Source organism: Capra hircus, chromosome 27 (assembly GCF_001704415.2).
Source record: "Capra hircus breed San Clemente chromosome 27, ASM170441v1, whole genome shotgun sequence".
NCBI classification, from domain to species: Eukaryota; Metazoa; Chordata; class Mammalia; order Artiodactyla; family Bovidae; genus Capra; species Capra hircus.
Genome location: NC_030834.1, coordinates 42,383,361 through 42,400,920, shown reverse-complemented (window position 1 = coordinate 42,400,920; position 17,560 = coordinate 42,383,361). Strand labels below are relative to the sequence as shown.

At 43.2% G+C, this 17,560-nt stretch overlaps 1 protein-coding gene across 1 annotated transcript in view; it reads right to left on the bottom strand.

Moving 5' to 3' along the window:
* The window catches only part of CSMD1 (CUB and Sushi multiple domains 1), a 2,085,346-nt gene that overhangs the window by 34,040 nt on the left and 2,033,746 nt on the right, over window positions 1-17,560 (bottom strand). Inside the window, 4 exon segments of the mRNA XM_018042044.1 lie at window positions 152-328; window positions 6,960-7,142; window positions 7,871-8,044; window positions 15,398-15,586. Coding sequence (XP_017897533.1) covers window positions 152-328; window positions 6,960-7,142; window positions 7,871-8,044; window positions 15,398-15,586 — 723 coding nt within the window.

Genomic DNA, 17,560 nt, shown 5'->3' with positions numbered 1-17,560 from the left:
AAAGTGGTCATATTATCAAACATACATATGATATAATCCTTTTTTCCCTAAGGATTAAACAATACAGCCCTCTGTAAAATCAACTCCTTTTTCTCAGTCAAGTATGAGTCGCTGTGGGGACCTGGATTTGGCCAGGATGGCGTCCACTCACGTGTGCAGTCGGGGGCCGTGCCGGTCCAGGTCCCGTTGGCGGTGCAGTGGCGAGTGGTCAGCCCTGAGGTCCTGTAGCCCTCCCAGCAGGCGTAGACCACCGAGCTGGAGAACACCACGCCATCGCTGCTGATGATCTTGCCGTGGGTGGGCGTCCCCGGGTTCCCACAGGACACAGCTGTGGCGAGACAGAACAGCAGCGGAGACCCGTTACCACGTGGTAAGCTCGAGAGGTCGAGGGCCATCTGCATAACAGACTGCTCATTTATTTAAAAAGTCATCGGAAGGACACTGTGGTCCTCCCCCCACCCCCACATCCTCTGCCTGCCTTTCTTCTGTAGAGAAACTGTAGCCAAACAATGAGCTTAATCAGAGAAGTGAGAAAATGCCGAACCACAGAAAGCAGCCCAGCAAGACAAAATAAAGACAGTTCAGTCATTAAGTCAAGGACCTTTAATAGTTCCTCCTCCAGGGCCATAGATAAAACTGGGAGCCTGTCCTGTGAGCTCTTTTGCAGAAACGGAAACCCCCACGAGGTGGAGAAGTTAATGCATGACGACCAGGCTGTAGCCACGACGCAGGCTGCCACAGTCTGAGGACTGGCCTCCAGGAGACGGGAGCAAACCGATCCTGGAACTGAAGACTGAGTGCACTTAGACAGCCGAACGGCGCTGGTGAGACCACTGACGGCCCACCTGCAGATCCCTGTCAGAGCTGTCTGTGCTGTTTCTGCGGGTAGCACCCTCCTCCCGTCTGTGAAAGCTCTGTATTTGTGCTCAGGTGTCTGACTCTGTGACCCCATGGACTGTAGCCTGCCAGGCTCTCTCTGTCCAAGGGACTTTCCAGGCGAAAATACTGTAGTGGACTGCGATTCCCTGCCGCAGGGGATCTTCTCCACCCAAGGACAGAACCTGAGTCTCTTTCGTCTTCTGCATTGCAGGCGAGTTCTTTACCACTGAGCCATTGGGAAGCCCGTAAAAGTTCTAGACCTCGACTGGCTTTGGAATGGCCGCACCTTAAGTCTCTCAATAACCACAATGCTGTATTTAGGCATGAAGACTTCAGCTAAGATGGGCGGTGTGACAGGTCTACACTCTGAGTATCTAGCAGGTACGTTCCTTCCTCAGCAAACAAGGAAACTCAGCAGCTGCTGGGTGTGTATCAATGTGATCTCAATCCATTACAGGATTTTGCCTTTTTTTCATTGAACCTATTTACCATAAAGATGGTTATTTTTCCTTCTTAATCCTCCCACAATAATGCACAACAGACAGACATACAAAGGATGTGAATTCTAAGAAGAAGAATTTATCATGAGTCCCTTTCCTCAGAATGACGAAAATATTTGCAAATATTCTGGCCTATTTAGATGTTCCACTTTCAAATCTAGCCTGTGAACAAAGACATACTCTCCTTTAAAATAAGGAAGAAAACACATTGCAAAATGAAGTCCATTATAATAGAAGTTTATGGAATTGCCTATCATATTATGTTGCAAAATTCACATACCCTCAGATCTTATTTGGACTAGATCTTGTCTGACAAATAAAGAGCACACTTGCTGGCGCTTTTATACTTGCACCTATGCTTCCCTGGTTGCTCAGACGGTAAAGAAGCCACCTGCTATGTAGGAGACGCAGGTTTGATCCCTAGGTGGGGAAGATCCCCTGGAGAAGAGAATGGCTACCCACTCTAGTATTCTTGCCTGGAGAATTCCATGAACAGAGGAGCCTGTTGGGCTATGATCCATAGGGTCACAAAGAGTCAGACACAACTGAGCAACTAACACTTTCACTTTCATTTATCTACGTCAGATATAAACTAACCAGTTATAACCCTCTTCCCTGATGAGTCTGGGTTACAATCCCTTCTAACACAGATTGTTCAGTGGTTTATTGGTTGACCAATCCTGAGGCAGACAATACCTAATACTCTCTAAAGCTCAGAGTGCTTTGACGGCTGTGACAGAAATTAAAATTTCACTGCAAAAATCCAAGCTGTTGGTCTTAAATATAAGACCATCACTCCATTGCACAAACTGATTCATTGCTTCCAATACACAGTTATTATTTATGAGTATGAATTGAAACAGCAAAGAATTATACTGATCCAACTTATAAAAAAAGATACCCATATCACTATGTTTTATTCCAGTCATATCTGCTATTAAAAACTATGTAGCAATTTTCAGAAGTGACCTGTGAGACACTAATTCTAAAATAAAGCAGGTGATTGTTGAAATATATTCAACTTAATATGTAGACAAATATATTGGACAAATAAAGGAATATCCCTCATAATAATGATACCCTAATGTTTATAAAGTCCCCTCTAATACTGAATTTGATACTATCAAATTCATGTTTAACTTTTTTTTTTTTTCCCTGACAGGGACGCTTTCACTGATGATCACACCTATGAAAGTAGAGATCAGAAAACAGGGTCAACATAACTGTTTTTAAATCAAGGTCCTGATGTGGTGAGACATAAAAAGACTGACACTTAGGCAAAATAAGAGACTAAATTTAGGGTTGTTGGAGGGGAAATGAGATATTTTGAAAGTTACAAGTTAAAATTTCTTTATAAATACATCTTTTTAAAAGTACACTTATTTAATGTGCCTCCTTTTCAAAAAATATCATTGTCTTTTACTCAGTTTTTAAGAAAATAGCACCATACTTATTCCAAATGCACATTATTGTTCACTGGCATCAATATTGCTCACTTAGCAGGCTGTATTAGGATGATTGCTGTTCAGTTCAGTTCAGTCACTCAGTCATGTCCGACTCTTTGCGACCCCATGAATCGCAGCACTCCAGGCCTCCGTGTCCATCACCAACTCATGGAGTTCACTCAGACTCGCATCCATCGAGTCAGTGATGCCATCCAGCCATCTCATCCTCTGTCGTCCCCTTCTCCTCCTGCCCCCAATGCCTCACAGTATCAGAGTCTTTTCCAATGAGTCAACTCTTCGCATGAGGTGGCCAAAGTACTGGAGTTTCAGCTTTAGCATCATTCCTTCCAACTGAGATAAATAGTTGTAGGTTTTAATCTCTGCTCACACAAGATAAGTCAATGTGAATGATCAATTCAAGTTACCAACATGTAGTGTCTTCACTGTGAAATAGATAAAAAAGATAACTGCTCCCTGTTGTAAGAGTACCTGTCTACTCAGTCATGTCCGACTCTGCAACCACATGGACTGTAGCCCACCAGGGTCCTGTGTCCATGGGATTCTCCAGGCAAGAATACAGGAGCAGGTTGCCATTTCCTCCTCCAGGGGATCTTCCCGATTCAGGGATTGAACATGTGTCTCCTGCGTCTTCAGCATTGGCAGGTGGATTCTTAACCACCGAGCCACCTGGGAGGCCATACTAAGTGCAAAATGCTACCATCTTGTATAGAGGCAGTCATATTGGTATTTTTATTTTCATTATCATCACTTTACTCACATGTCCATTACCTAAATAAATGATAACTTTATCATAATCTCCTGGGAAAGAGAATTAGGAGTTATCCCAAAGATGTAGTTACATTTACACAACTTGGTAAGATTTATCCATTTGGAAAGCTATGTCAGTAAGCCTGTGATTGATAGACTCAGTTCAGTTCAGTTCAGTTGCTCAGTTGTGTCCGACTCTTTGCGACCCCATGAAGGGCAGCACACCAGGCCTCCCTGTCCGTCACCAACTCACGGAGTTCACTCAGACTCACGTCCATTGAGTCAGTGATGCCATCCAGCCAGCTCATCTGATCTTCCAGCCCAGGTCTGATCTTCAGAATGGACTGGTTGGATCTCCTTGCAGTCAAAGGGAATCTCAAGAGTCTTCTCCAACACCACAGTTCAAAAGCATCAATTCTTCAGTGCTCAGCCTTCTTCACAGTCCAACTCTCACATCCATACATGACTACTGGAAAAACCATAGCCTTGACTAGACGGACCTTAGTCGGCAAAGTAATGTCTCTGCTTTTGAATATGCTATCTAGGTTGATCATAGCTTTCCTTCCAAGGAGTAAGCGTCTTTTAATTTCATGGCTGCAGTCACTTTCTGCAGTGATTTTGGAGCCCCCCAAAATAAAGTCTGACACTGTTTCCACATCTATTTCCCATGAAGTGATGGGACCAGATGCCATGATCTTCATTTTCTGAATGTTGAGCTTTAAGCCAACTTTTTCACTCTCCTCTTTCACTTTCATCCAGAGGCTTTTTAGTTCACCTTCACTTTCTGCCATAAGGGTGATGTCATCTGCATATCTGAGGTTATTGATATTTCTCCCGACAATCTTGATTCCAGCTTGTGTTTCTTCCAGTCCAGCGTTTCTCATGATGTACTCTGCATGTAAGTTAAATAAGCAGGGTGACAATAGACAGCCTTGACGTACTCCTTTCCCTATTTGGAACCAGTCTGTTGTTCCATGTCCAGTTCTAACTGTTGCTTCCTGACCTGCATACAGATTTCTCAAGAGGCAGGTCAGATGGTCTGGTATTCCCATCTCTTTCAGAATTTTCCACAGTTTATTGTGATCCACACAGTCAAAGGCTTTGGCATAGTCAATAAAGCAGAAATAGATGTTTTTCTGGAACTCTCTTGCTTTTCCCATGATCCAGCAGATGTTGGCAATTTGATCTCTGGTTCCACTGCCTTTTCTAAAACCAGCTTGAACATCAGGGAGTTCACGGTTCACGTATTGCTGAAGCCTGGCTTGGAGAATTTTGAGCATTACTTTACTAGCATGGGAGATGAGTGCAATTGTGTGGTAGTTTGAGCATTCTTTGGCATTGCCTTTCCTTGGGATTGGAATGAGAACTGACCTTTTCCAGTCCTGTGGCCACTGCTGAGTGTTCCAAATTTGCTGGCATATTGAGTGCAGCACTATCACAGCATCATCTTTCAGGATCTGAAATAGCTCCACTGGAATTCCATCACCTCCACTAGCTTTGTTCATAGTGATGCTTTCTAAGGCCCACTTGACTTCACATTCCAGGATGTCTGGCTCTAGATGAATGATCACACCATCGTGCTTATCTGGGTCATGAAGATCTTTTTTGTACAGTTCTTCTGTGTATTCTTGCCACCTCTTCTTAATATCTTCTGCTTCTGTTAGGTCCATACCATTTCTGTTCTTTATTGAGCCCATCTTTGCATGAAATGTTCCTTTGGTATCTCTAATTTTCTTGAAGAGATCTCTAGTCTGTTCTGTTCTTTTCCTCTATTTCTTTGCATTGATTGCTGAAGAAGGCTTTCTTATCTCTTCTTGCTATTCTTTGGAATTCTGCATACAGATGCTTTCGTAACAAAAGGAAACATGATTTAAAGTGATGAAAATGTATTAGAAAGTTAAGTTCTTTGATGCTTAAGAATTTTTCATATGTTTTTATCTTGTAATTCACGAACCGCTTTTTAAAATTTATTGAAATGTCCATCAAGATCTAATGTTTTTTTAAATAGATTCAGAGAAGGTAAATCCATCAGAAGGGGCATAACCTTAGTCAAGGGATTGTGTACATAGGTCATGGATAACCTCTGTGGCAATGGAAAAGTTACTGATAATCCCATTTGCTACAGAATATAATATGTGCCCCAAAGATATGGACCTATGTCAGCAAGTAAGAAAAAACAGAAAGCAATACATTCTCCACAGATTTAAGAGTTGTTAAGTGTGTATGTAGAAGTAGGAAGGGGGTTAGTCATTTATTCTGAGACATCATTTGTGGTTTTCCTGAGTGTAACTGAACTATCAGTCACCTGACTTCCAATGATTTCTGTACAGTACAATTTGGAAGTAGCCAATTTTGTGGACCACTGCATTTTTGATAAATGCTTTTAGTATTGAAACATTTTAGTAACTTCTTTTTGTATACAGATTTTAAGCAAAAAGTTTGAAAGGATTTTATAGAAACCCTTTGAATTTCTGAATTTGCTAAACTGTTATTCAGTAGCTAAGTCGTGTCCTTGTGACCCATGGACTGCAGCACGCCAGGCTTCCCTATCCTTCACTGTCTTCTGAAGTTTGCTCAAACTCATGTCCAGTGAGTCAGTGATGATACCATTTTGCTAAACTAAATGCTATTTAAAAAGCACTTTGAATAGTCTTCCCTGGTGGAAGCATAGGGCTTCCCTGGTGGCTCAGAGGTTAAAGCGTCTGCCCGCAATGCAGGAGACCTGGGTTCAATCCCTGGGTCAGGAAGATACTTGAAGAAGGAAATGGCACCTCCAGTACTCTTGCCTGGAAAATCCCTTGGACGAGAAGCCTGATAGACTACAGTCCATGGGATCGCAAAGAGTTGAACACGACTGAGCAACTTCCTTTTGCATAGTTTGGGATAAGTACATCATAAAGTAAAATTTAGTTAAGCTCTCCTATTCGAATAAGTGAATTCACTTATATTTTGTTGGGAAAGAACTCATAGTGTAGTACCCTAGCAACAGAGTGAGATTTCTATGGAAAACATGACTTACTCTCAAACTGCTTACTTTTTTCACTGTTTAAGTTTTCAAGAAACTAAGACAAGGGCCACCAATAGATGAAACAACGTGTGAACGGAATGACTTCCAGCAGCAGGGAGCCCCCGTCAGGACTTGCCCTGCTCACAGCACCTTCACCTGCCATAACACCCTGAGCACCACACAGAGACGGTCACCAGGAGAAGACTTCCTGATGATTCTCTTATGTTTGGGGGGCGAGGAAACAGGTTAATTGTAGAAACAGCATAACCTGTAAGATGTTGCAGAACGTCACTGGTCATTTCAGAGTGAGCTACCTGGTTTCCACCTGCAGCTCTGACTCTCAGGCTAGGACCCACTCACCCTCGCACACAGGCTGCAGTCCTGACCAGGACCCGTTAAGCAGACACGTCCGCTCAGCCGAGCCCCGCAGCTGGTAGCCCATTTCACAGGAGAAGCGCAGGAGGCTCTTGGCCTTAAACTCCTCTCCAAGCCGAGACCCATGGGCTGGGGTCCCCGGATCACCGCAAAATCCAGGGTTATTTCCTGCAGAACACAAAACACATGGCAGTAGATGATGCTGTTTAAAACAGGGCTGTTATGTTTAAAGAGAATGAAATTTTATGTAAATGTATATCAAACACGGTCACAGTCATAGCATTCCGGAAATCCTGTGAGAAAGATTTTCTTTATTACAGCACAAAAGTAGAAGACTCTAAGAAATTGTTTCCGTGTAACTAAAATCAAAATAGTTTATTACAATATGGTAGTGACAATAATTGATATTCTTTGGAAGAAACAAAACACTAGGGACAGTGAGTGCAGGAATTGCTCACTGGAAATGCTGGTGAGGACGCCCACAAGGAGATGGGGGAAGGTGTGTTGGGAATAAAAGAATCAAATAAGAGGTGTGATCCACTGAGTTATTATGAAACATTCATGGAAGAATTAAGATGATTTCTTTTCCAAACAGGACCGATGTGATTGTTGATGGTGGAGATGGGAAAGACATGTAAGAACTGAGAGGAAGCAGGGGAGAAAAGGGAGGGCAAGCTGAGTCAAGGCGAGCAGGCTTCCTAGTCAGGAGTGGGAGGCTCCCGGGGCTCCAGCAGGAGAAACCGTGCTGGGACAGGCATTCATACAAAGAGAAGAAGCCGCAGACGCCAGCGATGTGTGCCAGGGGTGTGCTCGGCTGGAATGGGTTAGTAACCACTTTGGAGACGGGTGCCACCAGTCTGTGTCCGTGCAGTGGACGACTGCCCGCGCCAGCCCACCTGTGCAGTGGGGCAGGGCTCCACTCCAGTGACTGTCCTCCTGGCAAGCTCTGCTGCTGTCGCCCACGAGACTGCGGCTCCCTCGGCACGAGTAGTGGACCACGGCCCCGTACGTGAACAGGTCTCCTGTGAGTATGGCGTTGGCAGGGACGCCCGGGTGTCCACATGATATCACTTAAGAAGAAGAGAAAATAATCAATAAGTACATTGTTCCTGTTACGCTGCTCTGTGTTGGTCACTGTACTTCAGAGACTCATATGATCACCGTCTATTAACAAAAACATATCCCTGGTACCCTGTGGATGAGGAGCATCAACTTCCAGACAACCCTCCCTCACACATTACTGAAGACCAGGAAAGGGTCCGTCAGTGAAGCTTTTTGTTTGTTTTTTTATTAAGGTAGCTTTGCTGAAGGTAGAAATTGACATTGATATTTTGAAAAAGAAATTCATCTACCTAAATTTTTCCATCTGCCCTTAGCTGTATACTAAGTAAGCAGTGTTCATACAAAATGGTAGAGACTACCACAGATCCGCAAAGCTATCACCATTATTTCTTCAGTTAGTATGCTTTGCATGGGGACAAAACTCAGTCAAATCTGCTCCCTCTTGCAGATCACACGCCTAGAGAGACCATTCTAACAAATTTTCCTTGTTAGTATTTGTCTTAAGTACGTTTAAATTGGGGTCTAGTTGCTTTATAATATTATGTTAGTTTTTTCTGTGCAACAAAGTGAATCAGCTGTATATATATATATCTCCTCTTAAATTTTTTACTTTAATAAAAATAAAATGCTTAAGTTAAAAAGCAATAATAAATTATTGATTAATTTTTAACCCAAGTATTCCATTCATTTATTTATACCAAATGAGGCCCATCATCTGATCATAATTACTCCTCAAAAAGGAAAAAATCTAGAATACCACAGGATGGTAAAGTCTTCTATCTCTCTTTTTGTAAAGTCCAAAATTTTTAGGGTTAACCACTAAAAAATAATATACATGATCAAATAGCTAACTGTGAGACAGTCAATTCCTAGGCAGGTTGATAAGAGGTTTGGGGTTCCCGAGGAGGAGAGAGGGGTCTGGGTCTCTTGAAGAGGAGAGAGGGCTTTGAAATTCTCAAGGAGGGGGAAAGGACACATGTCTTTTTTTTTTTTTTCTACATTTCTTAGTCATATAAAATGTTTTTTCTTAAAGCCAGGAACTGATGATTACACAACAAAAAAGCTAAGTTTAAACTCTATCAGTTCAGTTCATCTCAGTCACTCAGTCGTGTCCGACTCTTTGTGACCCATGGACTGCAGCATGCCAGGCTTCCTTGTCCATCACCAACTCATCCATTGAGTTGGTGACACCATCCAACCATCTCATCCTCTGCCGTCCCCTTCTCCTCCCACCTTCAATCTTTCCCAGCATCAGGGTCTTTTCCAGTGAATCAGTTCTTCCCATCAGGTGGCCAAAGTATTGGAGTTTCAGCTTCAACATCAGTCCTTCCAGTGAATATTCAGGACTGATTTCCTTTATGATGGACTAGTTGGATCTTCTTGCAGTCCAAGGAACTCTCAAGAGTCTTCCCCAACACCACAGTTCAGAAGCATCACTTCTTCAGTGCTTAGCTTTCTTTATGGTCCAAATCTCACATCCATACATGACTACTTGGAAAAACCATACCCTTGACTAGACAGACTTTGGCGGCAAAGTAACATCTCTGCTTTTTAATATGCTGTCTAGATTGGTCATAGCTTTTCTTCCAAGGAGCAAGTGTCTTTTAATTACTTGGCTGCAGTCACCATCTGCAATGATTCTGGAGCCCAAGAAAATAGTCTGTCACTGTTTCCATTGTTTCCCCTTCTATTTGCCATGAAGTAATTGGCCTGAATGCCATGATATTGGATTTTTGACTGTTGAGTTTTAAGCCAGCTTTTTCACTCTCCTCTTTCACCTTCAAGAGGCTCTTTAGTTCCTCTTTGCTTTCTGCCATAAGGGTAGTGTCATCTGCATATCTGAGGTTATTGATATTTCTCCCGGCAATCTTGATTTCAGCTTGTGCTTCATCCAGCCCAGCGTTTCTCATGATGTGCTCTGCATAGAAGTTAAATAAGCATGGTGACAATAGACAGCCTTGACGTACTCCTTTTCCTATTTGGAGCAGTCTGTTGTTCCATGTCCAGTTCTAACTGTTGCTTCCTAACCTGCATACAGGTTTCTCAAGAGGCAGGTCAGGTGGTCTGGTATTCCCATCTCTTTCAGAATTTTCCACAGTTTACTCTGATCCAGTCAAAGGCTTTGACATAGTTAATAAAGGAGAAATAGATGTTTTTTCTGGAACTCTCTTGCTTTTTTGATGATCCAGCAGATGTTGACAGTTTGATTTCTGGTTCCTCTGCCTTTTCTAAAACGAGCTTGAACATCTGGAAGCTCATAGTTCACGTATTGTTGAAACCTGGCTTGGAGAATTTTGAGTATTACTTTGCTTGCATGTGAGATGAGTGCAATTGTGTGGTAGTTTGAACACTCTTTGGCATTGCCTTTCTTTGGGATTGGAATGAAAACTGATGTTGATCTTGAAAGTACAGAGGGAGAAATTATCTTAAAAGATAGATTTCTCACTCAGTCAGCTCTAGATATCTGCTGTAAGCTACAAAAACAGGCGCCTGGACCAAATCAGTCTTTAGAAAAACTTGCAGCTGGCTCGGAGAGTATATTATGGTAGGAAATATGAGGAAGAAAATAGGAAGAAAAAAGAACTGGGACAAAGAATGAAGCCCCAACAGTGGCTGTTAAACCTGATTTGAAACAGCCTGAGGAAAAATGCCCAGAGGGACCCAGGTGAAAAGCGATGGACTTGTTATTACTGTGGGAAGGAGGGGGCATCTCAAGCAGGATTGCCCTCAAGCATCTAAGCCACCCCCAGCTCTGTGTCTGGTCCACAAAGGACCACACTGGAGGAGAGACTGCCCTCTGAGGTATAGGCCCCAGAGGTTGGACTCTCAGGACAATTGGGACTGAAGTTGCCTGGGGGTCCCCAAACAAGCCCCCTTCCTAATTACACCTGAGGAACCCCGGGTATTAGTAACTGTGGGGACCAATGAACTGATTTTCCTTTGGACCCTGGGGCAACTTTCTCTGTGCTCAAGGAAGCCACCCCCCCCCCCCCCGCCCCCTCCTGATCCACTACTGTAACGCGACTGTCAGGATAGCCAAAGGCTATTATGTCAGTCTTCCTTAAAGCTGCAGCTGGGACTCTGTGCTATTCTCTCAAGTTTCTAATTGTGCTGGGAGTCTCCCTCACCCATTTTGGGGAGGGATATTCTGAACAAGCTCCAGGCCTCTGTTTTTATAAATATGGAATCTATTCTTTTTAACTGAACAAAATGTAAATCCTCAAGTGTAGGCTGATGGAAAAACTGTGGGTCTAGCACAAAATGCTGTTCCTATAGTTATAAAGCTCAAAGACCCTCACCTATTTCCATATCAAAAGCAGTATCCACTAAAGCCTGAGGTTAAGGAAGGGTTAAAACCCATCTTTGAAAATTTAAAGGAACAGGGACTATCAATTCTCTGTAATAGTCCATACAACACTGCTATTTTGGATGTAAAAATGTCAAATGATAAACAGAGGCTAATTTAAGATAAATGAATAATAAGTGCCTGAGCCTGATACCTTATTTCCTAAAGTTCCTGAACGAGCCAAATACATTTCAGCCACTGATTTAAAGGTTGCTTTCTAGAGTTAAACCTCTTTTAAATCATCTTCTACCTATGGCATTAAGACAATTGAGAGGATTCTTGGGCATTACAGGCTATTGCTGCATTTGGATTCTGGGTTATGGGGAACTTGCTGGGCCTTTATATAAACTTCTAACTGAAACTCAGCAGGCCCAAACCAACAAGCTGGTTTGGTCCCCCAGAGACTCAAAAGGCTTTTAAGGCCCTCCAAACTTCTCTCTTGAAGGCTCCTGCTTTGAGCTTGCCCACAGGATCAGAGTTTATTTTGTTTGTTACTGAAAAAAGGCTATGGCCACATTGCTTAAGGGTAATTGCTAATTTTGCTTTGCCAATGACTAAAGCTCCTAAGTTTACTAATGGACAAAATCTTACTGTACTGATTTTTCATGATGTAAGTGGGATCTTAAACTCAAGTTCAGAGCAAGAATGGTTCCCTCTTTAAAGCTGCTGTAACTCAAGGGGTGTCACAAGCTCTAAGAATAGAATATCACTCGCACTGTTCCTGGAGACCCCAATTTTCAGAAAAAGTGTAAAAGGCTAATGACATTATTGAGGCATCTGCATAAGGTAACTCAGGAAACACAAGACTGTTGGTTTAAAGTTTTACCCGTAGGTTTAAAGAGGGCTTGAGCTGCCCCTAAGAAGGGAGTGTCTCTGTGACAGATTTCTTTTGTGCATAGATATTGTCATAGATCTGGAAGCCTTAGAATTAACTATGTGACTCAGCTTTTAGCTTTTCAACAGACTTTACTAGGAGCTTAACTTCTGACCCAGCCTTTGAGTCAAACAAGCCACTGTTTGAGCCAGGAACCGAGATGGGCCTGAGAATATATGTGGGCTTGCTTCTGCTGACTCCAAAAGTCCTGAGCCTGCTGTTTGACCCTCCAGACAATGCCGTCTTTTCCTGGGCCCATTTCTACGCTGCATTCCACAATTCGTCTAATTCCTGGGTCTGTGGAGTACTCTCCTGCTCATCAATTGAAGGCTCAACAAGGTGTGTTTCTCCTCATCAAGGAAAGGACTTTCCTTAACTCTGCAATGACATCCAACAGTCCTAAGAATGACTGATGTAACTATGGATGTAACGTGACTTTTAACTTTGATTATGTTTTAACTTGGTTTAATGACTATTTTCCTTACATCTAGACCTGCATATTGGGGTTTGTTTCTAACTGTCTGAGTTTTTAAGCTACAGATGACTGTCCAGGCTCCTCTAAGTGCCATGCCCTCCTTCAACTATTACTTGGGGCCCCGGGATCTGAGACCCTCAATAAGAGGGTTAGGAGAATATGTTGCCTCAACAATTTAGGGACAATGCCTCTCAACAGCAGGAAGTAGTTATGAAATGAAAACAATGCCCCTTTCCCTTGGCAACATAACTCTCCTAAAAGAAAAGGGAGGAATGAGAGGCAAGTTGATAAGAGGTTCCAGGTTCCCGAGGAGGAGAGAGGGGTCTGGAATTCTCAAGGAGGAGGAAAGGACAAACATCTTTTTTTTTTTTTCTCCCTCTACATTCCACAGTCTTAGTCATATAAAATAAAATGTTTTTTTCTTTAAGCCTGGAACTGATGGTTATACAACAAATAACTCAGTTTAAACGCTATACTAAGGATTATATAACAATAATGTATCGTGCTTGAGGACACTTTCTCCTTCTTGACAACCTCCTGACTAGTCTTGTTATCTTAAAATGTAAATTGTGGGAGTGGGTCTAGTAAGATCTTTACAAACTTGAAATAGTCTTTTGATTTATTGTAATAACCAATTTAAAAAGTATATAACTCCCTTTCCCAAGACTAGCAAGTGGGGCACTCTCTGTCCCCCTTCTGATGTCTATGTCAGAGGTATTCTCTGTCCCTTTTCATACTTTAATAAAACTCTGCTATACAAAATCTCTTGAGTGATCAAGCCTAGTCCCTGGTTCCGAAGCTAAATCTTCTTCTTCGGAGATCACAAATTCAACATTGTTCACTGTAAGCTATTAACTGGACTGAGGGTGCCAGAAATGATCCGAAGGGAGCTGATTTTACACCCAAGAGAGATTGCATTTGGTCATCGGCAACTGCAGAGTGACACCAACAGTGAGGCAGGGTTCAGAAAGGCCCCAGTGCCGCCTGAGTCACATTTGCCCTCCCCTGACACTCTCTCATCCTGGCATCCACTCATCGGAGAACAGGAGTTTATCTAGAGTCCTAAAAAGAAGCTAACTAGAGCAGAATCAGTGACATGGTTGGTGAATGATCAGTTCTAGGTGAAATAAAAAAGAAAAAAAAAATCAGTGAACCATACAACATCACAAATAGAGAGGGTGGCGAGCCACTACAGAGTCTGTGGTAAAAAAGCGCTCCTTGGAAAGCATGTGTTCCCAAGTTCCCATAACTCCAGTGGTTAATGATAACAGTGGTGGGAACTCACCGATTTGGAAAATGAGATCAGTGAAAAGCTGGTTCCTGGAGGTCTGGGGCATAGGGGCATCATCACAACCACTAATGTAAGTCTTGGGGAGGCCGGGGAAGAGACTAGGCAAATCTTTGGGGAGAAAATAAAACTAATTTCTCTAAAAAGTTCCCATGTGTGAAGGCACAGAAAACCAGAACACACACAATTTGATGAGAATTGTAACACATTTATATTTTTTTTTTTTTTTTTTTGGTCATATAAGCTTGTACATTTGTTTTTTTTTTTTTCATTTTTTTATTTTTTATTTTTTAAATTTTAAAATCTTTAATTCTTACATGCGTTTTTGAAAGTCATCGCTCTCTTTCTCCATAAGAATTAACTGTATTGTAACACTTAGAATTTGACACAGGTTTCCAGGCATAGATTCAAAGGGCTTTGACGGACCTTGACTTGCAGGAAAAAAGTCTCCAGCACCAGTCCATTCTGCAAATGTACCAAAAATGCTATAATCATGAGGGCTAAAATGAACTATCACCTTTTTTCAGTATTTCAATTTATAATGTAATTGTCATTTCCTATTTTCTGTATGCATGAAAAATGAATACTAAAAAGATATTGATTTTAACAATGGTTTTGTTTCTGATTTTTAAAAGACCAAGAGAGTGACTCCCTTTCCTTCATTTTCAGACTCTGTTTTAAAAAGACACAAGACGATTCTCTCTGAACACAAGGGCAATATGCTATTTCAAGGGAAAGAAAGTATAAGGTAGCTACTGGGGTGAAAAAGAAAATGTCCTTGCTCATCTGCATACTGTTAATAACGTTTTCTGGGAAGCCAGAGCTGTGACCTGTAGTTCTGTCGGCCCAGAGGAGCACCCTGCTCCTCCTCTTGGTTAAACCTAAGGGTCACGAGGAAGCGCAAACCAGGGTGCCGTCTTCTTTATCAGGCTCACACTGGACTGTCCCGGAAGTGCTGATGAGACAAATGAGGCCCCCAGAGTGTTCCATGCTTCCAGCCACAGACACTGGTCCATAGACGGAGACTCCATACTATAGCCGTTTGCAGCATCTCTGAACCTGGGTCCCCAGGGAGGCAGCGTGCTGTGAGAGGCACAGGCTGGAGGCTGCTGGCACCTGGGTGAGCCAGAGGATCTGCCCGCCTGCCCGGCTGAAGCAGGAAACAAGCACTGACGAGTGGGTACAGGGACAGCAGGGTCCAGGCGGAGCTGACCGAGTCCCTAGCCCTCTTAAAGATACCATAAAAACTAATATGATTTGTGATGGGGGAGGAGACAATAAAAAAATCAATACCTTTTTGAATAGTATTCAAAAAAAAAAAAAAAAACTACATATGTTGTGTTGGCAGTGTTTTTTAAGGCCAGATGACCCCACTCACCCAGACACTTGGGCAGAGAGCGATCCCACAGGCCGTTCGCCATGCACGTGAGGGCGGAAGATCCCAGCAGGTAGAAGCCCCTCTTGCACTGATATACAACAGTCACTCCATACTCAAAACCCCCGGCGAGGTTCTGGTGCTCGTGACGAACAGCATTTTCCACCAAGCCTGGGTCGGAGCAGTTCACCACTGTGGAGAGAAGCACATCACATATAGTTTACACGCAGCTCTAGTTACAGCCCTGGAGGGGAGGACGGCAACCCACTGCAGTGTTCTCAGCTGGGAAATCCCAGGGGGACAGAGGAGCCCGGTGGGCTGCAGTCCAGGGGGTCACAAACAGTCAGACATGGCTGATTAAACAACAACAACAACATTTATAAATGAAATGAACTGCAGAGAAGGTGAACTCCTTTTCGTGGTTTTGGGAAGTTCATAAAATGACAACCTCACAGCCAAGGCTTAGTGTGAACTCCTGCAGCCCTGACAAGCTCCACTTCCTGCTCTGGGTCACCAGGCTTCACAAAAAATATCGAGCAACGTATTGGCTTCTACAGCAATTTTAACATGAGGCGGATAGCTTTTAACTGCTTCCTAATAATAAGCTTCTTCAATGTAAAGTGTAAAATTAGTTTTCCTGGTTGTATTTTTCCATTATGAAAATGTTAAAGTAGAAATGGCTGAAGTTAAAGTCTTTGTATGTGAGTGTGAGGGTTTAGGACAGCCTGGGACACACAAATTAATTCTACCCCCTACCCCCATCAACATGTATTAATGCGCCAATATGTGCCCGCAGTGATTTCTGTTAAATGTCTGTGCTAAGTCGCCTCAATCGTGTCTAACTCTTTGTGACCCCATGGACTTTAGCCTGCCAGGGATTTCCCAGGCAAGAATACTGGACTGGGTTGCCATGCCTTTCCCCCAGGGGATCTTCCCAACCCAGGGACTGAACCCACATCTCTTATGTCTCCTCCATTATCAGACAGGTTCTTTACCACTAGCACCACCTGAGAAGCCTTCCATCAACACTTAGTAGAATGTAAAATAAGGTGACCGCTGGTTTGAGGTCTTCCTCTGTAGAAACCACAGGGACAGGGGACGTGTTCTCTGAGCTTGAGCGCCTGCTGGCGTCAGGAAGGAGACCAGCCGCCACAGGTGCAGAGGAGAGAAGGGGCCAGAACTGTCTGCATTTTGACTGCCCAGGGCTGAACAGGCAGCTGCGGGAGCCATGCTCTCACCCACATTTCAGACCTGCAGCAACTGCTACACTCTTCTGGTTGGAGACATAGTGTCTAGCAGAGGGTAACACATCAGAGCGAAACCGGTAGCAGACTCACTGTCGGGGTCTCCCCACATCCCAGCATCACACCCCTCAACACGCTAAGCACAGAGACCTGGCTGTGATGTTCAGGTGTTCAAAGCTGACGCAGAACAGGAAGTCCTCAGCTGGAGAGAAAGGGAGACATCGAGCCACACACGCAGCCCACCTGGAGTCCCGGGGGATGTTTGTGTTTACGGGGTTAAGACATTCATGGAATGGATCAGCAGCACGTCTGAGGTCTCAAAGGTGGCTACACCGGAGCTAGGTGATGCTCAGAGCTCCGGACTACCTGCGGACTCCTGAACCTCCTTCAGCGGGCGTAGGGCTTTGTGAGAAAAGGGAGGAGGGGCGGGAGAGGAGGAAGGAGGGAGGAGGGAGGGAGGAGGGAGGGAGGAGGGAGGGAGGAGGGAGGAGGGAGGGAGGAGGGAGGGAGGAGGGAGGAATGAACCATTTCTTTATCTTCTTAATTCTTTCATTTTATCTTACAGTTTGTGTTTACATTTCTTTTTCTATGTTTACTCCTGTTTCTTGCTTATTTCTTATTTTCTTTTATGGTTCATTAAAAATCTGATCACAAACAGGAAATATAAGAAAATGATACTTCATAATGGAAACTACAGCCAAATTAAATTCTTTGGCTATAAGAAAAAAATGGGTAAGGATTAGTTCACTCATTTAAAAAAAACACATTCGTAGTTGATTAGAGTTTTGAGTAATATTTGTTTTTAAATTTTCCGATAGAAGGGATTATGCAAACTTGAGAGGACAACTGAAGGTGAGATGACTGCAGTGTTCAGTGTATGGCACAGAATAAATGTTTTCAGTTTGTTTACTAACTGCATGAA